This window comes from Lytechinus variegatus, chromosome 13, assembly GCF_018143015.1.
Source record: "Lytechinus variegatus isolate NC3 chromosome 13, Lvar_3.0, whole genome shotgun sequence".
Classification (NCBI taxonomy): domain Eukaryota; kingdom Metazoa; phylum Echinodermata; class Echinoidea; order Temnopleuroida; family Toxopneustidae; genus Lytechinus; species Lytechinus variegatus.
In genome coordinates, this window is record NC_054752.1 from 1,807,341 (window position 1) to 1,830,948 (window position 23,608).

The 23,608-nt window shown below is 36.7% G+C and overlaps 1 protein-coding gene across 1 annotated transcript; it reads right to left on the reverse strand.

Moving 5' to 3' along the window:
- Window positions 1-186: 186 nt before the first annotated feature.
- On the reverse strand, window positions 187-22,693 carry LOC121425938 (retinol dehydrogenase 7-like). The gene is made up of 7 exons (XM_041622057.1): window positions 22,618-22,693; window positions 13,024-13,259; window positions 12,223-12,375; window positions 6,617-6,843; window positions 3,807-4,065; window positions 3,001-3,170; window positions 187-1,524 (listed from the first exon to the last, which is right to left on the reverse strand). Exons 3-7 carry the CDS (start codon window positions 12,327-12,329, stop codon window positions 1,304-1,306), a joined length of 984 nt encoding a protein of 327 aa, XP_041477991.1. The 5' UTR covers window positions 12,330-12,375; window positions 13,024-13,259; window positions 22,618-22,693; the 3' UTR covers window positions 187-1,303.
- Between the last annotated feature and the right edge of the window lie 915 nt (window positions 22,694-23,608).

Below are 23,608 nucleotides of genomic sequence, written 5' to 3' on the forward strand. Positions count from 1 at the left end.
TCTTCAATCACATAAATGGGTCACAGGGAGTGAGCTGGACCCCGTCATACAAAGAGTTGTGATTAATCACTTTAATACAACTATGGAAAGCCAGCGATGCCAAAACTTCAAATGCAAACATCCCTTCAAATTATTTTAATGATGAATTCTCTTATTATTGCTATCTCTTTTGTTTTACAAAAGCACTTGCTACGTTCAGTGGGGCATTTCAACAAATAGTATGCAGGCAGAGCTGCCAACAAGAAAAGGAACATTTCAGTATTTTTGAAGCTGAAAATCAGTATTTCGGTGAGGAAATCAGTATTTTCAAAAAATACCAAAGGACCACACATACAACTGAAACTTTAGAAATCAGTATTTTACATGAAACTATCAGTATTCTTCTCACTTTTCAGTACTAAATACTGAAAATCAGTACTACTTGGCAGCTCTGTGCAGGGAGCTGCTTTTTTGGAAAATACATTTTAAATTTCTAGGTATTTTTTAGGGGTAAATTCATCTTTTCTGAACTAAGAACTAGGACAAACTGTTTGTTGTATCTGCTTATTTTCTTGTTCTATATTGTACATCATCTAATTCACTGGTGATAGCACAACATGTCATGAATAGAACATACTCTTCTGCAAGTCTGAATTAGTATTATATGAACAAAATGCAAGATATCATGAGTTTTCCCTGGGAAATACCAAAGTGACTTACAATTCTTTTATTCTTTAAAAGCTTCAAATCTTGTACTCAGACAGATTTAGAGGAATTAGTAAAACATATTCATCAAAATGATAGTTCACGAACATTTGGAAATTGAAATACTGTAAAACAAAATCATATAACAAGCCTTCTCACTTTAGAGCTATGCCACTGGAAGTAAAGACTATACATCCAAAATGTGCAAAACTGGAAAACTTGGATAGGTAGACAAAACCCTTTCATGGTTTGCCTACAGCAGCTCTCCTACACGGCAGGAAAGTCAATCTAAACAGCTTGTTGAAAAATTGTAGCATGCAGCAGTTTTACAGTGCACCTTGATTGAGTGAATGCTTACGATGTCTCTCTCACTGTGACGTTACTGTTGTGTTTATAGGGGAAGAATGTAGAGTCCACACACGATGACTGCAGAAGACAGCTCCATTCAAAGCACCCTCTTGTGAAGACTGGTTCATGAAACAAACAACCAGTGATTTTTCACTGACGACTTGTTACAAGCTATTGAACTCCTTGCATCTGATTGGCTAAGAGAATTTCTGCAAGTAAAAATCCCTGACAGAATGCTTCTTTACAGGACACTCCCTTGTTCAACATGTCATCAATTCTTCTTAATGATAGGAAATCCACCCATACTAATCAGATAGTCACTGATGAAGTTTGGTACATAAGAAAGTGGTATCCAGATGTATTTAGCATCCCAGCCGACTCCATATCTCGTCTTCGGCCACTGACTAAAGAGGGCGTGCTCCATTGCGTCACTCACCAGGTGGAGTTTTGTTGAAGTCCGATTATCAAGCATGTTACATACGTTTTGACGTACTGGTAAGTAAAATGGAAAACAGTAAAAAGAGAATCCATCAATAATGTATTAATGAATAACCAGAGGAAAAATAGGAAAACTGGAAACTAAAAATGTGTTTTTTGAAAGTTTAAATGGTGAAGTGGTGGAATATTGAAGAGGATTATGATTCACTGTGGGATTGGTAACAAAAAGGACTAGGACGATGGACAGATGGATGACATTTGCCTATCACCTCCAGTGGGCAAGACATAGACCACTTCTCATGCATGGAATGGGCTGAAAATTTCAGAATGTAAACTAAATAGTAAGTTACGTGCTTAAATTTCCATCATTTAGAAAATTAATAAACAAACACCTCACAATGAAAGCATTATATTTAAAAATACAAAATTAAAAAAGAGCTGATGAATTTAAAAACAAGGCAAATGCCAAGCGTTGTCTCGCCTGCATATTGCAGTCATAAAGAGACTGCATGTCAAAACTATAGGTCATGTCATTAGTGGAACAAACAGATGCAAAAAGCATCCGAACATACAGTAGCAGTCAGATATCTTTAATACCTGTTTCGAAGCTATAGAAAGTTATTGTGTGTACAACGCAGGACAGTGCCAGTCATGGAAAGTTCACTGAAGTTTGATCTTATTCAAATTCAACTCACATTCAAACTTGACCTGCACCTTCAAAAGATGGACCTCTTGTATGAATTTGGCACTCCTACCTCGAAGATATAGAAAGTTATTGTGTGTACAGCACAGCACAGTGCCAGTCATGGAAAGTTCATTGACCTTTGACCTTATTCAAATTCGGCTCACATTTGCACTTGACCGATACCTTCAAAAGATGGACCTGTTATGAATTTGGCGATCTCACCTCGAAGCTATAGAAAGTTATTGGGTGTACAACACAGCACAGTGCCAGTCATGGAAAGTTCATTGACCTTTGACCTTATTCAAATTTGACTCATATTCAAACTTGACCTGTGCCTTCAGGAGATGGACCTTTGGTATGAATTTGGTGATCCCACCTCGAAGCTATAGAAAGTTATTGGGTGTACAACACAATTTTGCCAGTCATGGAAAGTTCATTGACCTTTGACCTTATTCAAATTCGACTCATATTCGAACTTGACCTGTGCCTTCAGGAGATGGACCTCTGGTATGAATTTGGTGATCCCACCTCGAAGCTATAGAAAGTTATTGGGTGTACAACACAACTGTGCCAGTCATGGAAAGTTCATTGACCTTTGACCTTATTCAAATTCGACTCATATTCGAACTTGACCTTTGCCTTCAGGAGATGGACCTCTGGTATGAATTTGGTGATCCCACCTCGAAGCTATAGAAAGTTATTGGGTGTACAACACAATTTTTGACGACGACGACGCCGGACATAGTGATACCTATTTCTCGCTCCACTACGCAGGCAAGACAAAAAATTACAAGCCACCACACTTTACTCTATTAAAGGTATTTTTGCTTTGAAAAAGTACTCACACATTTGGAAGCCCTCTTCGATGTATTCTTCTTTTCTCTCAGGTTTGAGTCTTTCCCAGGCCTTGTCTAGATTATTTGTGAAGTTGTTTTTACTCGATATCAGAGTCCTGAAGAATCCTGGTTCTATAATAGCTACGTTGATGCCATAGTGAAACATTTTGGCTTCTCTCCTAAACAAGATAAATGAATGATACAAGGATCAAGCATCCATTTTCTATAACAGCTACATGTACGTTGATGCCGTAGTGAAACATTTTATCTTCTCTCCTCAAGGAAGAAGATAAAAGAGATAGTTACATGTAGGTAATATAATGTAGAAGTGTACAAGTGTATTGCGTGAATCGTTGAGGGGGGGGGGGCTTCCGAGGCAACCCCCCCCCAGCCTGGATAGGGTTAAAATGTTTATCATTTGTTGGATAGACATTAATCTTCATCAAAAGGAAATAGTGACTTGAATTGAATTGTCTCACCTCTCAAGGTTTGTTTTTTCCTATAAAAATCCATTTTCGCCAGATATTTCAGTGATATCATAATTCCTGTCCTAAAATGGCCATTATACCATCCTACACACATCCTAAAACATAGCCTTGTGGTTAAAGTGGTTTATGCTCCAATAAAGATTGAAATTAACAGGTGAACAAACTGAATCCTTATTTGGCAAAAAAGCCCTTTAATGACAGAGGCAGTTTATTATTGCAATATGATTTATCATTTTATCAATTGCACGTAACATAATTATTGTTGTAAGTGTGCGGCAGGCTTTAGAACTTTTAAGGACCAGAGTAGCCGGCCTGCACAAGACATACCTGACTGAATCTGAGAATGCCTCCACACCAAACTTAGAGACTGCATAGGCACCACTAGGTAGAGCAAACCTTCCTTCCATACTAGCCACATTGACAATCCTTCCTTTAGCTTTCCTGATCAGTGGTAAGAATGTCACTGTCATGTCCATCAGTCCCAGAATGTTCACATCAAGAACTCTCTGATAGTCCTCTCTCGTGTGCCACTCTTGAAGACCACATGCTACTGATATACCTGCATTGTTTACTAAACCCCAAAGACCTGTTCAAAGCAAAATGAGATAATAATTATATACTTGTTTTATAAATACCGTGCTTTCAAACGCTCTCTTTTATCTATACAGTAATTCAGCATAATTATCCTGGCTTTCGTAGCGCAGCTGTTACGCATGCTGCAAATTCTTGCCTGGTACCCATTACCCTTACCTGGGTTGAGTGCAACACGATGTGGGTAAATTTCTTGCTAAACAAATTTACGCTATGGCTTGGGTTTGAACGCATGACCCGCAAGATGACACATGAGGAGCCTGAACAACAGTGTGTATATAAGAGTTTCACTGCAGCTTTGGTTTGGCTTTGCAGGTATGAGACATTGGGAAAGAAAAGAAACTTGTGCAAACATGACTCTGACTTTATGCTATAAAAATTCACAATATTCAGGAACTTATTATAACCCAAAGCCAATATCTAAATTCTACATAAAATTGGCCTGTGGTTTTGCCCCCCCAAAAAAAAAAAATTTTAATTAGGCATTTTGTTTTCCTCAAGCGAGCCTGAACGTCATGTTCAGCTTCGCTGCATGGTGATCCGGGTTTTACTGCGACTTAAAAATCCTCAACAATTTTTGTTAACCAGCCAAACTCTAACTTCTAAGTCAAACTGTCTAGAAATGTTTGACCAACCAAAATCATTTTGTTCTTCAGCTCTGAATGGAAATACCCTATAAAAACTATCCTGTGAAACTTGAATATACATTGAATATTTTATGTTGAGAAACTAATGAAAATGAATCACTTTTTAGGAAATTTAAAAAACGCTGACACAGATGGAATTTAAAATAAGTATATACAATTACAGATAAAAGTACAAAGTACATGGCTACCAATAAACCAGACTAGTGAGTAACAATAAATCGCAGACTTTGAGTGTAAATATAATTATAAATGTCAACAACCATACATGTAGCCTACATACATCGTACATTAGAAATCAATGCACTTGTGTTGCTTCAAAACCACAAAGTTCCTGATATTGTTTTGAACACCCCAAAACCTTTAATCTATTGTGTGGGAGGAATTAGCATTTAATGTACCACAATACATTAACTGGGTGATGCACTCTACAAAAGTTTTTTTTTTATTTTTTTTATTTGTTTTTATTAAGAATCAGATCAAATTACAATATTTACAGTTATTCAATGAGATTGAAGAAATCACAAATAATCACATTTACAAGGTAAAAAAGAGAGAAAAAAAGGCACGAAATAAGATTAAAACAAATAATATGTTATAAGCAGTACCTATGTAAAGTTATAAGCCAGGTTTCATATACATAAATTATCTTAAGTTTCAGCTATAGAGCAAACTCAATAGGTCGTATGAAGGATAGTCGATATTACATGTACGCTCTGGATATTACAGCGTGTTAAAGAAAACAAACTTCATACTGAATGACCAGATGTACAAGGATGGCATTTGGAGTATAAGCTATCATAATAAACAAACTATCAACAGTGAGCTAAGTAAAATTAATATTGAAGAGGGAAGGAAGTACTCTGAAGTCTGAACATACATACACATAAAAATATATCACTCTACAAAAGTTCCATACGGCAGTGATTTTACTATTTTACAAATGTACCCCTTATACATCCATAACTACTGTGCAAAGGCAATGGTAAAGTCTTCTGACTAGTTCCCATTTGTTTTGAGTTTCAATAATTCACGGCGTTCACAGGAGGTATTGTTAGTGGGTGTACCATGGTTCCAACCCCAAAAACATATGTACCTGGGCATTGAATACTCAATATCAACAACCAGAGTAGTTAATTTTCTTTTACAACAGGTCAGCTGGATAATCTGCTTTAATGTGCTGTTCAGAGTAATCTACAAAAAGCAAGTTTTCTATTTGCTGCATTTACATGTATTTAACAGAAGTAAATAAAAATGTTTAAAACCTATCATTTCTTGTTGAAGGTCAAGTCCACCCCAGAAAAATGTTGATATGAATCAATATAGAAAAATCAAACAAGCACAATGCTGAAAAGTTCATCAAATTCTGAGGCAAAATAAGAAAGATATGGCACTTTAAAGTTTCCCTTATTTTTCACAAAACATTCAATTGCACAACTCAAGGATATGCAAATGACAGTCAATAACTGACCCTCTCATTCACTATTTCTTTTGTTTTTTATTGTTTTATAAATTTACAAATTTGGCAACAAAAACCAAATTGAGTGAACCACAAAATCTTAAAACAATGATTCCATATTCAGGGAGGAATAAAACGTTAACAGGTCAATGATGAGTAAATTAGGATATTTAATTTTCATACAATAAAACACAAAGAAATAGTGAGTGGATGATGTCATCAGTCCCCTCATTTGCATACCCACCAGGATGTGCATCTAAATGTTTTGTGAAAAATACGCGAATCATAACTTTCATATTTTGCATCAAATTTTGATGAAATTTTCAGCGTTGTGCTTCTTTGATTTTTCTTGTTTTATTCAAATCAAGTATTTTGTTTGGGTGGACTTGTCCTTTAAATAGAGAGAAGTGTGAAAATATAAGTTACCCATGTGAGTCCCATACCTGTATTGCTGGGTAAGGATCTTTTAACTTCTTCCAATGCTGCTTCTATATGATCATGTTTTGTAACGTCTAGAACCAGTGCCTTCGTGCGTTCAGACGTCTCTTTGTCGATCTCTTCCGCTCCTTTAGCGTTCAGGCATGCAGCAAAGACGTGGACACCTTTGACGTCCAACTGCTTCACAAGAAGCTTGCCAAAGCCACTATCACAACCGGTTATAAGAACATATCTGGAAATTAAAATTCAGAGATCAAAGATACATTAAGTTCATCTTGTTGGCAAATTCTACAATGATCTATTTGTCATAGCATATTTTCCAGAACATCATTCTAACATCTCTGCTGAAAACATTTATAGGTGAAGCATACAAACATAATCCCTCCTTCTCCCCACCTCCTTTTTCCCTTTATAACCTTCTTCTCATTTGCATTCATCTAGGTATCAACATCTCCCTCTCCTCCTTTTTTCCTTCACCCCTCCTCCTCCCTCTTCTCTCCTCCTGCTAATTTTGTTAACCTACAAAACGAAAAAACAACAACAATATTTGTTTGCAGCTTTTTAACTTGGGATAAACTTCAAAACAATCTGATGCTCGGTTGCACAAATTGTGCATCATTCCTCCCAATTCAAAACATAGTCCATTGAACTCTACTCAATGTTTTGTGAACAATGAAATAAGTATTTAGTTATTTTACACTGAAAGCAGATCTATTCAAAAGCTCTTAATTCTGTAAAATATCCAGGGTAGTCTTTAGATACAAGTTCAATGACATCTCACAAAACCGCTCAAGAGCATATTGACAGGATTCATCTGTGATCTCTCAGCTGCTTTTATTAAAGTAGAACGCAAACCTATTGACTCACAAAATCAGACTACATGTACATGTATCCTATTTTTTCAAATATGTAATTTCTAGAGAAACAAGTGGAATGCCTCTGGCCGTCTCACCTGCATCACGCAGTTCAATATAGCAGCAGTGCTGACTTTGAAACTAATCTAACTCGCACAAGATGTTCAGTGATACATGGTTACTCTTATGTCCACTTTTTATGAACTAGACCAATAAACTTACAGAGATATGATGGTTATTCAACAAATACCCCCAACATGGCCAAAGTTCATTGACCTTACATGACCTTTGACCTTGATCATGTGACCTGAAACTCGCACAGGATGTTCAATGATACTTGATTACTCTTATGTACAAGTTTCATGAATCAGATCCATAAAATTTTAAAGTTATTATGGGTAATTCAACAGATACACCCAATCCGGCCAAAGTTCATTGACCTTTGACCTTGGTCATGTGACCTGAAATGCGCACAGGATGTTCAGTGATACTTGATTACTCTAATGTCCAAGTTTAACGAACTAGACCAATAAACTTTCAAAGTTATGATGGTAATTCAACAGATACCCCCAATTCGGCCAAAGTTCATTGACCCTAAATGACCTTTGACCTTAATCATGAGACCTGAAACTTGCACAAAATTTTCAGTGATGCTTGATTACTATTATGTCCAAGTTTCATGAATCAGGTCCATAAATATTCAAAGTTATGATGGGAATTCAACAGATACCCCCAACTCGGCCAAAGTTCATTGACCCTAAATGACCTTTGACCTTGGTCATGTGACGTGAAACTCATGCAGGATGTTCAGTAATACTTGATTAACCTTATGTCCAAGTTTCATGAACTAGGTCCATATATTTTCTAAGTTATGATGACATTTCAAAAACTTAACCTCAGGTTAAGATTTTGAATTTGATGTTGATTCCTCAAACATGGTCTAAGTTCATTGACCCTAAATGACCTTTGACCTTGGTCATGTGACATGAAACTCTAAAAGGATGTTCAGTAATACTTGATTAACCTTATGGCCAAGTTTCATGAACTAGGTCCATATACTTTCTAAGTTATGATGTCATTTCAAAAACTTAACCTCAGGTTAAGATTTGATGTTGACGCCGCCGCCGCCGTCGGAAAAGCGGCTCCTACATGTATAGTCTCACTCTGCTATGCAGGTGAGACAAAAACAGATTTTATGAAAACACAACATGATTGCAGCCATGTTGTATCACTCAAAGAAAACATTGATAACTTTGGATAATTTATGATTACAGAGTACATACAGTACATTCTTACAAGTTACAATGCACAAGAATGTAGCACATTGGGCTTTGTACAGTTTTATTTGTCCATGCAAAATATTGATTTCAGTTTTTCTTCTTTGATTATTCTCCAAGTTCTGCTCCTTTTTAATCACTTCAAATATATGCAGAGTTTTAATAATATACTGGACTAATGCATAATCATTCAGTCTGACTGCAAAGTGCTACAGAAATACATCCATGATCATTAGAAGCTTTTTATTACTTCAATATCAAAGTGAAATCAATTCTTGTCATTTAATCCCTATTAAAGCCTAAACTCAATCATCAAATTCATTAGAATCCCTATAATAAAGTGTTGGAATGCAATTCAATATAACAAGCTGCCTGCGTCATCTCAAATTTCATTGAGCTATTCAAAATTTAGTTTGCCGTTGAGGTTTATTAAAAAGATATCTTTGTACATTAATCACATTATCAAAAGGTTAATACCATTATAAACACCGACACTCAACAAACATCGATCAGTAAACTGAGAATTGTTATTATGATTTGTGGCCCAATAAAAAGTATGTTTAAATCTTTGTTATCCAAGCAAAAGCAACGCTTTAATAGGGATTTCCATGGAGCCAAAAATGTTTTGAACACCGGTCATTCACCGTCTCAACTATTTAAAATACAATAAATTTGAATGGCTTTTGTATTATGATGAAAAGTATGATCTACTTCTTCAAATGTTCATATGCAGTAAACAGCGTATAAAATAGGCAGTTCTTGTACATGTACATGTGTACAGCAAATATCACACCATGTACGCCCTATATGTACAAGGTACATGTACATGTACTTGTCATAAAACATCCCAGCAAGAGCTTCTCACATTAATTTTTAATTAATCTTTTTAGCCTTTATAGCCACATGTACTTTACGCAGTTTACTTTGAAATAGTTGCCCACTGTATTGAGAGCTCTGGGCTTACGCGGGTTTGATATCAAATATCTTTTTAAAGTGCACATCGTAATGTGATGTAATGTGCTTCAAACAAAATTTGTTATGAAAACAAATAGCAAATATCATGAATTTCATGGATCTGGAAAGTGTATTGCCTCTTGAATTTTTGAATGAAATTTGCAACAAAACAAAACTCTTGTTGGATTAGTGTCAATGGTTTATAAAGCACCAAGGCAAGCTACCATGTAGCAACATAACAAAGTTTTCTTCTTTTTTTTTAATAGAGTAATATCCTGGTGGTACAGGAGCATGCGGCTTTGATGACCCCCTTTTTCAGACCTAATTTTCAGTTCAGCGCCCCACTCTCAAGACCTGTAATATCAAACTTTTCAGTTCCCAGGCCCTGTCTAAGTCGTCCGGCGCGAGCATCGCAAAGCTTGCATCTGCATGCACGGCTTCATATTTCCTCCATACCACAGTGCCATGCATGCACAGCGCTAGCGCGCACCACCTTAGTTCAGTTCCGGGTTTCCGCTCCGAAGACCCTGTTTTTCACACCGCCCGGTATATTTTTAGTTCCCAAGGCCCTGCATTTTACCCATGATGTAGTCAGTTCCTTAGACCCCCATTTCAGAATTTCATGAGGCACACCCCTATCAAAATATTATATGAGTGCCTCCCCCCCCCCTCCCCGAGTAATACATATGCCTACAGTGTACATACTTGTCCATGTAGAGTATAAGGTTAGGATACTGAACTCTTCATCATGTTTGACTACTCGGCACACCATATCAATAATTCAATTGTATTCTCTCAATAACTCTATACCCTTGTTCATTGTGAAGATGAAGAAGTTACACAATAAACAAGGCCAAACCTCAGACTCTACATAGTACTATTCTATAGGAAGCCAGACATGTACATTAACTTCAGCATTTCTAATGTACAATATGCATTCCATCATGGGTCAACTGATTAAATGGTAAATTACACACTAAGGCATAGAATACAGTGAACGACATGTAGGGAAGGGGAAAGAAAGGGGGAAAACATGCTCCCAGACAGTCTGATTAAATAATTCAATTTTAGGCTCTTATTTTTGAAGGATATTCAATAATTTTCACTTTGCAGTATTTGCAACATCTCTGAGGGAGGACGGGAGCGGATACTTAATACCAGGAGACATTACAAATTATTCAAAAAATCGAAGGAAATAAAATTATACAGCACTCTCAATGTCAGCCTCACTCAAAGTCAAGTTAGAACTTTGTTTGGATTTTCACATTGCTGGAGATATTACATGTAGTAGGCTTGAAAGCAAGAAAAGCAACAATCAACAGCCACCTACAGCCCTGACCTACACTGTCGATTTATAATTTTAGCAATAAAATATTCTTTGATTTAATTATTGTTCCTAATGTTTTATTTTCTTAATAGTTTTACGGACTGCAAAATAGGTGTGCAAAGACTGTCCAGTCAAGCTTGCTATAAAGTGCGTCCCAGAAAAAAAGAAACCAGGATTCCACATATACATTTTTTCTTCAAAGGCAAACAAATTATGATATCTCACATCATCGTACAATTCAACTACATGTATTCCTCTACATTTTGATTCCTAATATGTGACGAACACTTCATTAATTGTGCAAGACGAGTTTGAAGTTATGACAAATCAGTTTGCGCAGAAAAAATGGAAAATATTGATTGGTGACATGACAGCCGTGCTTTTGACGATTGACTCATTAGCATTTCTTTTGTATTCTTTGTTAAGTTTATCTCGCTGATCCCTGAAACGAGTCTGGATTCGGATTAACACATGAGTTTCTACACAAATCATTTCTGATAGGCCTCAATATTCATTGTTTGCAACCTGCCATGAGTGAATGATTTGCTGAGATGTTGGTATCAAATTAAAGATGAGATTCCACTCTTAACGTACTGTACATGTAAGCATCAAATTCATGATAAAAACATGATTGTGAAATCTACCTCTGACAACGGGTTTCCTTTTTTTTTGTGGGACGCACTGTACAGTAGGCCTCTGATTATAGCATCCTGGAATCCACATATGAAGAGTTGTTCATTATGAAGCTTAATCCAAAGTGACAGGTTTATCCCGTGATTGACCCCATTCATTTTCCATAAATATAACAGTACCCCCCCCCCAACATGACATGCACCTGTAATCCAAGATAAATGCAGGGAAAATGCATGAATTGAACCCTGCAATGCTCCTCCCCCCCCCCCCCCACTCTCCCTCTTTCCTCCATGGCTTTAACTACAGAATAGGTCAACCAATTTTCCTGATTCTAAAACTAGATATAATTGTATATAAAAGGTTTAAAATATGAAACAAAACTTCCACTGTCTCATTGTGTTATTTTACTCTAAACCTTCAAGAAAGGATTATAAATCAATCAACATCCAGCAGAATTCTGTATTACTCTTCTAAGATTTGTATTGACTAGAGTTTCTGTCAGCAACAGATTCAACATTCAACTTGGTAGGAAAAGCTAAATGTGAAAATAATAAGAGAGTACTTGCCTTTCTGTTAGTTTGTCCACATAAGGTTTCCTTAGATGCCTTTCAATCAGTCTGGCTATGATGGCAAAGACAAGAATGGCTGCAGCATAGTAGATTAGGCAACACATGATGGTGAATCAACATTAGCAAAGCGATGGCTGTAACCTTTGAAATCTGTAAGGAAGAAATTCCAAACAGATTCAGTACAATAGAAGAGATGAATTGATATCTAGATTGCCTTCATAGATGGCCAAAGGGGCTTTTGGACTATAAAGCTTTTTGAGCGAGAGCAACTCAAAGAAAAAGAAAAGCCACAATGAGCTGAGCTACATGTAAGAGTAGTATTCAGCAATGGTTGCAAGAATCACATTGGGCAAAGGTTAATTTATAGCAGCATCTGGGTTTCTCATTCTGGTTGATATTATTACAGAGTTCAGCAACTTCGACTGGATCCTCTGATGAAACTTTTTTCTCCCAAATAAAAAATAAAGACAGAATCAGAATCGCCTAGCTGAACAATGCAGAACATCAAACAAATTTGGAAGATAATGGTACAAAATCCTCACTATGATTTTCAACATTTTCAAATCTTACAGAAGATGGAAATATACAATGAGTAGGGAGGCAAGAGTTCAAGCCCATTATAAAGTGTGTGCGTACCTTGGAAAAATAAACGGATGACTAGCAATCACTGTATTTCTTTACACTGCTGCTTTTAAACTATCGTAGCCTAGGCTTCCCCATGATAACAAGATAGTGTCTCTCCTTTTAAAATGACATTAATACTAAAACAGTAGAAGCATGCCAAGTCGATGAACTTGCCTGCAATTGCTTCCCTCAATTGGCTGGCTGCTAACGGATGGATAGTTGATCTGGCATTAATTCTCCTTCCTTCCTTTATGATGAAATGGCTGGGGTCAATGCCTTCATCGGGTCAAATGGTATTACACTTGGAAGCAACACACACCCACGTTCATCGGTTGGCCTAATCAGTCATCAAGACGCCACTGACCATGACACCCTTTCACAAGTCATCACAGATTTGGCTGGGTATGATCCTGGATGAATTCAGAGAGAAAAGGAGGAGAGAATTGAGTGATTAGAGTGGAAGGTGACGGGCAATACATTGTAGATCCATCTCTACTGGGCAGCCAGTGTTTTCATATTATCCTGCTACTGTATTTCAGATTCGGCAAATGATAGTGATCAGAACAATATCAAGATTATTCAGAAAAGACACATTATTATCAAGATATTTCATTGGAATAATTTAGCAATTGCAAAATCCAAGTAAAAATATAGAGCTAAATAATTGCTTACAGAAGATGCAGTGTATTTGGTTTGGGATAATTTATCCATGGTACATACACACTCAAGTTTACACGTACATGTACGTCCCCCAACCCTCCTAATTTGGGTAGAGCTTCTTCAATCTCTCTTTTTATATGATCATGAATAGGGCGACTCGGGCAAGAATTCTGAAATGGAGCAAACTCCGGGCTGATAGAAAATCGGTATGAGAGCCAGAGATACAGAGCTCAAAAGCAATGAGAGAGCAAAAAAGACGGACTAAAAAATGGAGAGAGACAGAGGGGGGCGGGGACAAGGGAGTGGAGAAATTGGAAAAGAAGGGGGAGGGCAAGGAAACAACTACATGTACTGTACATGCAAAAATGAAAGTCAGAAGGGGGAGACTCAAGCGCGACAAAGGTAGGGTGAAAATCGCCCGTTCCTATTACGACGCTCCCAGTGAGGTAAAAGCAGAACTGTGTCGGGAAGGATTTTTTTTGGCCTGCTTCGACTAGCGTAGAAAAGGGGTAGAAAAACTCCCTCTCCCCTTTTCCTTCTGTCCCTTCTACCTTTCTCTCTCTTTCCTTCTTTTCTGTCCTCTCTCCTTCTAAATTTTTTTTTCTTCCACTCTCCCCTGCCTTTATTTTCTTTCATCTTTTCTCTCTCTTTTTCCCCTTCCCTCCCCCTTCTCTCCTTCTTTATTTTTCTTTCTCCCTTTTTCTTTCATTTGCTTCTCACTCTGTAATATCTATCTCTCTCTTTTTAGGGGGATCCATACCATGGAGACCTAGTCTACAAATGTAGACCCACATCTGCAGTGTGTGTACCTTTGCTGATTCAACGAGTCTGCATAGCAGACTAGGTCTACTGAGGCTGCAACTCGCTTCGCTCGCCCTTTCAGGCTGGTTTGCTTCGCAAACCAGTAGCAGATCCCACCTCATGAGCCATTCAGTCTGCATAGCAGACTAATGGAAACCTTTACCAGGGTAGGATGTCTGTTGAGATGGAACACACACAGAGGCTCCTACTCGTGGAATTCTACCCCCTTTTTCTACACGCCCTCTGCCGGGGCACTGTCTATTAAAACGAGGCATCGGGTTCACAATGCAAATGTACAACGATAGGGGAAGACAGGTGAGAGCTTGAGAGATGGTAAAGTTGGTCTGCAGGTATGATACTATAAAGAAGGGCAAAGTAACGGGTGGGGGGGGGGGAGCAGTGCAAAAAGGGGGCAGAAAGAGAATGCATCAAGTTTTAATGTACAATCAAGGTGGCAGGTCAATTGGATGAACTGAGAATAGATTGAGTTGATTCAAGTGCAAGCATGGTAGTACAATCAAGGAAATATAAATAGTCCAACAGGAACAATCACTGTGTGGGGGACGAGGGTTATAATTCAGAGAGGCCTGGATATCCAATAATACCCAACACCACCCATGCACATCAGACCACACAAAGCAGATATCCACTTTTCATAATTCTCTCGAGGTGACAGAGAGTTCATCTGGAACAAATTCATAAGAAGGTTTCCAAACTGTTCATTATCCTGAATGACAAACATCCCAATTACATCCATCTTACTGCAGCACTCAGTTACTTGTACTGTAGTCTAAGCAAGTCAAAGCAATGCGTTTTAGTTGGTATACACATGGGATGTCAGAGACTGTAACCAGTCAGACACCGTTCTTATTACACTTTCTAAAACTAAACACTGGAAACCTGTTCAGGAAAGCAGTTTGGAAGATCGCTTTGCTAGCGTTCCCATTTGATCACCCGAAAGTGGTTTTCAAAATCACTTCATGTAAAGCGATCTTGTTGCTATCGGAACGCTCTCAGTGGGGTGACATCTTTCGCGAGAAATTTGAGTTGCGTGCTCGAAATGTGCGAAGATCACTTCCCGAAGAACGGTTATGTCCTAACTTACATGGACGCTAGTTTAACAAGGCAAAGCAATCTTGAAAACTACACCGTGAGGTGGTTTTCTGAACCGGTTTGGAAGATCACTTCTACGATCGCTTCGACCATTCTCACTATAAAACTTGTTTCCACTATTAAAACTAGTTTCTAGTAAACTAGTTTAGGGATGGTAGTGAGAACTGTGTCTTTTTTTTTTAATTTACATGCTGTATGTGACCCTGCAATTCTTGGGTAAACAAATATTGTGGCAGACAGTAAGGCTAAATCTAAAACCAAGGAACAGCCACCTAATATTCAAAATGTTCATTCACTGATTGGTTTTATTTGTGTGAGACCCAAAGACAAATTTCAGTTTTGACTCTGTTCTTAAAAAAGTTCACCCTGAAGATAAGTTTATTGTAAAAAAAAGCAGAAAAAAATCATACAAAATATTAGCGAAGGTTTGAGGAAAATCCATTCAAGATTAACAAAGCTAATATTGTAGATTTTTAAGTTTTGGATTTGTGACATCATAAACGAGCAGCTGCCCATGTGTTATCTAATATAAAATGCATGAATTTTGGTTTAACGGTTCCTGATGACTTACATACATTTATTTTTGTTTTCACTTCATGATTGGCTGTGAAATTATTTGTCTATTACGATAAAAAAGGTACAGTAGAAAGTTAGAAACCTATTCAAATGTTACATTATGAGAAAATGACATTTCATCATTTTTTTTGCCATTCGCAATGTAGGAATGCTGCTAGCATTAAACGTCACCAATCACTTAAATATTATTCTAATAACTTTTTAATTCTTTCTGAAACCTTCGGCAATGTTTTTTATTTATTTTATCTATTCTTATGATAAACTTTTTGTCAGGGTGAACTTTCCCCTTAAAGGGGCACTCCAGAATGAACTAAATTATGTCTGAATAAATAGAGTACTATTAAAATCATTAAAATGTCATAAAATCCTTGTCCAATTTTGATGAAATTTTCAGTGTTATGTTTTATTGTTCTCTATTAGTCCAAATCATATTATTTCCGTTAACTGTTGCATGTGGATTACACTTATGTGATTTGATTTTCACTTTTGAATGAAAACAATATGGGATTTTGAAAACCTTGGTTCTGTTACGCGTAGAAACATTTCAGTCATTTTCATTGAATTCTTGCATTATTTTCAGTGATTTTTTTAAAGGAATCAACTGATGTCTTACAATTGGTGTTTTCTGATAAAACATTCCACATTTCAGATCCCCTACATGCAATTGTAGGGATGGTGATTTTTCATTTTACCAATAAATAAAAGAGGAAATTCTGTTTGGTTCTTATACTTTTCATGTATAAATTCATGGAATTTACCTTTGCAAAACGGAATTCAGGTCTTTGCTGTGTAGGTCTATATTTTCAGTGACAAAATGTAATTTCCATTTTTAGATCAAGTTGAAATGATTTTTCAGAATTTTCAGAAACGGTAAGGACCATTTTTTTAAAGGTAAATCCATAGAGCTATGCACTTTCAGAAGTACTAGACGATTATTGTCTTGCTCTATAATCATGGGTGAAGTACTGGAGATAATCAGTAAGAGCATGAGGATGTTTCCCATGAAATAAATTGTATACAAATGTTATCAGAAATGTATGTAATTTCAAAATGTCAAGGAAAGTTTCTTAAACAAAGGACTGGAAAGTGTTCTGTTTTGGCTAAAGGTTATTGCCCTTTAATACAGCCATCTTTTGAATGATAAATATTCTGTTCAGGTATGGGGTATAAATACAGACCCAGACCTCAAGCCCATATGATACGTGTGGCTGAAGAAAAGCATTACATATAAAAATAGCATTTATTAACACAGGCTGTGGTACATAATTTCTAATCCTGTAAAATAATTCTGACTTTCTTGCAAAGTAATAGGGGTAACCTTCTTGATACTGTATGTTCATTCTAGAGCAAATGTCTATCAATAACACAGCGTCGACTCTCTCGAGGGTCTATCCCTTCAGGTCTACTGAACCCTCCGTAAAAATCACCTTCTTTTATTTTAATAGGGGTTTTATCACCATGTAGTTTGTTTTCTTTGTATTAATTGTGATTTTGTTTGCATCGCACCATTTGGTTACAAATTGTAAATTGTCTGTTTTTCAGTTAAATTCATTTTATTACGATTTGAGCTTGAATGAATGAAAAATATTAGGGTCATCCCCAAATAATTCATAATCCCAATATTTTGATGCTTTCGGTATAAAATAAAGTTGGACTGAGAACCGAGCCTTGCAGAACACCACACAAGATTTCTTTCAAAGATGATAGCATCATTATGCTGGACATCTTGTATCCAGTTTAACAGATAATTCCTGAATCAGGCAAGTGACAAATCAATCATAAGTCTGCATTTTAGAAATGATTAAAGGACAAGTCCACCCCAACAAAAACTTGATTTGAATAAAAAGAGAAAAATTCAACAAGCATAACACTGAAAATTTCATCAAAATCGGATGTAAAATAAGAAAGTTATGGCATTTTAAAGTTTCGCTTATTTTCAACAAAATAGTTATATGAACGAGCCAGTTACATCCAAATGAGAGAGTTGATGACATCACTCACTCACTATTTCTTTTGTATCTTATTATATGAAATATTTTTATTTTCTCATCATTGTCATGTGAAATGAAGTTTCATTCCTCCCTGAACACGTGGAATTCCATTATTTTAACATTGTGTGCTTCAGGCAAGGAGGTCCTAATCGTCAAATTCGTAAAAATTGAAATATTGTATAATTCAAACAATAAAAAACAAAAGAAATAGTGAGTGACATCATCGACTCTCTCATTTGGATGTAACTGGCTCGTTCATATAACTATTTTGTTGAAAATAAGCGAAACTATGAAATGTCATAACTTTCTTATTTTACATCCGATTTTGATGAAATTTTCAGCATTGTGCTTGTCTGATTTTTCTCTATTGATTCAAATCAACATTTTTCTGGGGTGGACTTGACCTTTAACAATAATTTACATCCAATAATTTACATGTAGAGCTCATATTGAGACATTTGTATTTATTTTGGTTGAGTCAGTGCTCTGCAATAAGCATGTCTGTTGTTAGGGAGAGTAAGTGTAGGGGCTGAAGTGTGTGTGCGATTCTGGACCGTGACTGTGAGTTGACCAAGAATTGTTCAGATCAACTTGATTCTGTCTTCCATATTATTTTATCTCAAATGTATACATGTTGTCATAGATGAAAATATCATTGTTTTAGATATTTTGGGGATTCTGCTTGGATGCCTTTTGGGTTATTTTTAGTGGTTGCTTTGTGATAATTAAAAAATAAAGATATCTTTATTGTTCGGCATTCGGCCGCTTGTGCAATGAAAACCTTGGCCCTCAGCGCATTTCAGCAGTCATGATGGAGCAAACAAATTTACTTGATTTTCCCGCCTTCAAATTTTGATGCATCGATGTTCAATCGAATTAAAACTGTTACAAAATAATCAATATGCCTTTAATAGGCCTAACGCAAAATCATGTAACATACAATGTAACTGGCTCTCAGTGTTTACAACATGTACATGACCAAAACAAATGCTGTGTACACGTGCATCAAAAATGGACTTACAAAACGGGCCTAGTCAAAAATATGGGGTAGAGGAGTCGCAATTAATAAAACAACAGATTTGAGGAGAAAATTGTCAATCTCATTGTGACCTGAACTTTTCTTTCCTTCTGACTTATTCATGATACCAAAGTTTCCTCACAGTTGGTTGGGACATGAAATAATGAAGATGAGTTATGATTCCCAAGATAACTATCAAATTTAACATCAGTTGTCATAATACTTTCTGCTAATTTTTGTCCAATTTGAAAGAAGTACGAGTTAAATGTCTAAGCTATTTTTGAGGTTCTTCAGTGCGATTATTAGTCTCAGATTTGATTTTAATAATTTGTTGTGATTAACTGCTTCTGTTTAATGTTCTGTTGATTATTTTCCATGCATTTCTCATAAAGCTCGAATTGCAAAGTATAATTTGCTTGTCGCAGTGCATTGGTCAAAATGTTTTTATATTAGGTGTATTTACAAGAAAAGCTAAGACAATTTTCAGAATACCGTTAGTGGTCTAGTTAAAACAAGCCCCAAACAAAATTGGCGTCGTTGTGAAATTGGTAACCAGTTCCTAATTTCCACCGAACACTTTTTCACAAGACATGACCTACATGTACCTACCTTTTCGAGCTAAATCAGTGAGGCAAAGTTTCTTTACATATCATGGTAAAAGGAGGTACAAATTTGATTTGGTGACCTGGGGCCCGTTTGGTTAGTCATATCTTTATCCACCAACCACGGAGTTAGTTCCAATCTTTATACTAAACCTGTTTCTCAAAAGGCTTCCTAACTAGAATACCTTGATATCGATACTAACGGTAAAAAGAGCAGACGAGAGGTAGCCTTAGTCACAAAATACATAATTTTCAAAAAGAAAAATTAAGAAAATTGCAAATATTGTGATGAATTGGGAAATACATCTTTTCAAAATAATAGCACAGGTAAATTATGCATCATACATATTTGGGCCATGAAGACTGGAGCAATCAATTGCTGGGAAAATTAAATTATGAATTTTCATTTCATGACTAAAAAATCACATATGGACGTTGAAATGGCTAGGCCTACGTTGGAGATATTCAATTTTAATAGTTTATGAAAGAAAGCCATAACGTTTTTCCTTGTAAAATGATAATTATACGGTATCGGTATTTTATGATTCCAAACATCATCAAAATATAGTTTAGCATAAACTTTTTAAATATTTGATACCGAAAAATACGATTTGACAAATTCTATGCATAAACTAGAGATAGAATTTATCCAAATGTTATAGGGGTCTGAAAATGACGAATACAAGTTCAGATATGGATGGCCTGACGTGATAGAATCTTTTTCGTATTTGCTGGCGTATAGGCCGCACTATTTTTTGATGAGAAAATGAAGCAAAGTCGGGGTGCGGCCTATACGTGACGATAGTCAAAAGCCGTGTCCCGCGGACGCTGAATACGTGGTCAAAACAGCACGTATGCGTACGTATGGGACTACAGTGACGCTTCCATTGTAATGGTAGTTAAAACAGCACGTTTAGCGCCGACTTCATTAATAAAACATTGAAACACCGCCCGTGCTTATGTATTTATTCAACCTTATTTGTAAGAAAAGAAGACGTTAATTGAAAGAAATAAAATATATTCGCCGCGCTTGTTTACCGTCGCAGCGCTTGTTTATCTCCGCAGCGCTTGTTTACCTCCGCAGCGCTTGTTTACCTCCGCAGAGCTTGTTTACCTCCACAGCTCTTGTTTACCTCCGCAAGCAGCTCTTGTATACCTCCGTAGCATTTGGCCGCAGCGCTTGATTACCTCGGCCGCTTCTTCACGCCGATGGTGGATTATTTTCATTGCGTCGCCTTCCAGGAAAGACGAAATAGTAAGTTAGAAGAATTAAAGCATGCGTGTTTATTTCTTCCCATTCCGCGGCAATTGTTGAACAATATTCCAACCAAATTTTTTGTCCGACTTCGCCGGGAATTCTGTCATGCATTTTTTTTTTCAAAGATGATTCGCAAAATCGGGGGTGCGGCTTATACGCCGCCGCGGCCTTTACGCCGGCAAATACGGTAAATTATTTTACTGAATGGTTTTGTGGTCTCTTTGCATTACAATTATCATTAAATGCATTATCCCACTTATTTTGTGATGTAATTTCAACCTCTATGATTGATTAGGTAATTGATTGCCTGCGTAAACATACCCATCGCACATCTGGCCAGTGCAACGCAGATGATGTGCTTGCGCCCATGTTACATGAAGAAAAATAAAATAAACTTAAAGAGGTTAGGGGCTTTTTTATCTCCATGACATTGATTTCACCAATATTTCTAGGTGAATGAATTAAAGATAAATTCCAGTTCTGGTAACGATCTCAAAATGACTTTTTACAGAATCTAATTTAATGACCAGCCAAGTGTCTGTTTGTATGAATAAAATATATGTGCCAAAGGATTCCACAAGAAATTGTGTAATTGCTGAGAAATAAGCAAAAGAAGCGCAGATTCGGTCACTTCCGTCGGGTCTTTGTTCCAGCAAAAATAATACACAGTCCCACGTGTGCCTATCTGTGTTGGCGATCTTCAGTGTGATCGTATTTCGGCTTAGATTTTATGATTTCACAAAGTTCAGTTTTGTAACTGTACCAGATCTAGATCCACGATGATATAATCATACTTAACCTTGGTTTTGCAGACGTTTTCACGAAATTAGTATTTTACTGCAACTAGCCTACTGATCATTTATCTTTAACCCCAAATGTTGACATGAAAATGAAGAAAAATAATATATTTTTTGAGAATAACACCATTATTCCTAATTCCTGTTCAATTAGGATACTTTTCCTGACTAATTTTGTCTTTGAAATGATGCTTGATTTGAAATGATGCAATACAGACTTCGAAAAAAGATGAGAGTATTGTCATTTTTGTTTAAAAGAAATCTCTGTAAAGACATGCAAGCGTATTTTTGGATGAAGTTAATAGACGCAATCTCAACCTTTGCAACACTTCCTAGCGGAATGGATTTCAATTGGTTGAGTGACACATGAGAGAGCTACATATACAGTGTATTTAAAAGCGTGTTTCTAAATTGGATATTGATTAAAAAGTAAGTGTGCCTTACTTAGAGATAAAAAAAAATGTAGATAAAATTGTTCTCAGAATCGGAGGGATTTTAAGGGCATTTTATTTCACTGATTTCAACGGAGATAAATATTTTATTTCATCTGAGATAAAATGAATCTAATACCACCACAGTTCCCAATTGCACGGAATGGCCGCAATATTACACAGCCGGACACAAGATGCCATTACCATAAACTATACACGCAAATCTTCTGCACATTTGTTCAATGGGAATAACACAATACCGTGATAAAGACTATCGAATCGTACAGGGGTGAATTCACCATTTATATAGATTGTATGCCCACCTCAAAACTTTACTTAGCATCAAACTTCATCGCTTATCATCATCATCATCGGCACAGCATCGGCATCTTCATCAAGCGCATGTCATCATACTTTAACACATCATGAACATCACTCAAGCTTATCATGCTCATTGTTGCTGCAGACACACACTCGTTTCATATACCTTTAAAACCTTGGTAGAAAATTCGTTTACTTACCTGGAAAATAATTTAGTGATGGCCTTCTCTCTCGTTCTCGATGTATCGGGCCACGAAACGAAGAAGCTACCTAGGCGCTAGGCTAGGCTAGCTAGCTATATATATATATGCAAGCAAATTAAGGCATCAATTAACGTAGAGGGCATGCATGCAACTTTTAAAGTAGAGCTAGAGTCGAGTACGAACTCGTACCCGTACCCCGTACTCCGTAGGACCAAGGAGATCTTCTTGGGAGGACTGTCAAAGTGATTTAGAGCATCTCTCTTTGAAGCAGACAGGGTGGATCCATGGAGGGGGGGGGCAAATCCATCCCGACCCCCCCCCCTTTGAGAGCCATAGTCAATATTTTTATCCCCCCCCCTTTGAAAGTTATAGCATGTAAATTATTTTAATGGGAATGGGAATACATGCATGTCGTTATATGCACAAGTGAGGACTCTTTTTTTCCTTGTAAAAATTTTCGTGGAGGATATGATCTTCAATTTTGCGTGAAATCTTTCTCTTTTTTTTTGGCTCGTCAAATTTTCCTCGGGAAAATGTGCCCCCTTGGAAAACCTTGGATCTGCCCCTGGAAGCAAAGTTACATTTTCTTTTATTCCTTTGTTTTTTGTTTTGTTTTGTTTTTCATTATTCTGGGATCTAGCATAATGGACCTCCCATAACGTGTCATAAGTAGTACATAATTCAGAGGTTAGGTTCCTCTGAAATACTAGTATTCTCTAAAATAAAAAAAACCGTCTCTATTGGCGAACAGAAGGTGGGGCTTGTATACATTAGGCATGGACTGGTTTTTTACGACCAAGAAAAATAGGGGCCTAAAGAAACTGAAAGGAAAGATGATAAAATATGATACTTTCTAAGTATATCAAAATGAATCAAAAATTTAGATTTCTGTATTGGAAAGTTCACAATTTTTTCTCGCTCACAGATTTTTAAAATATAGACTTGGCCATAATGCTGTCGTGTGCATACCCCCCCCCCCCCCCTTAAC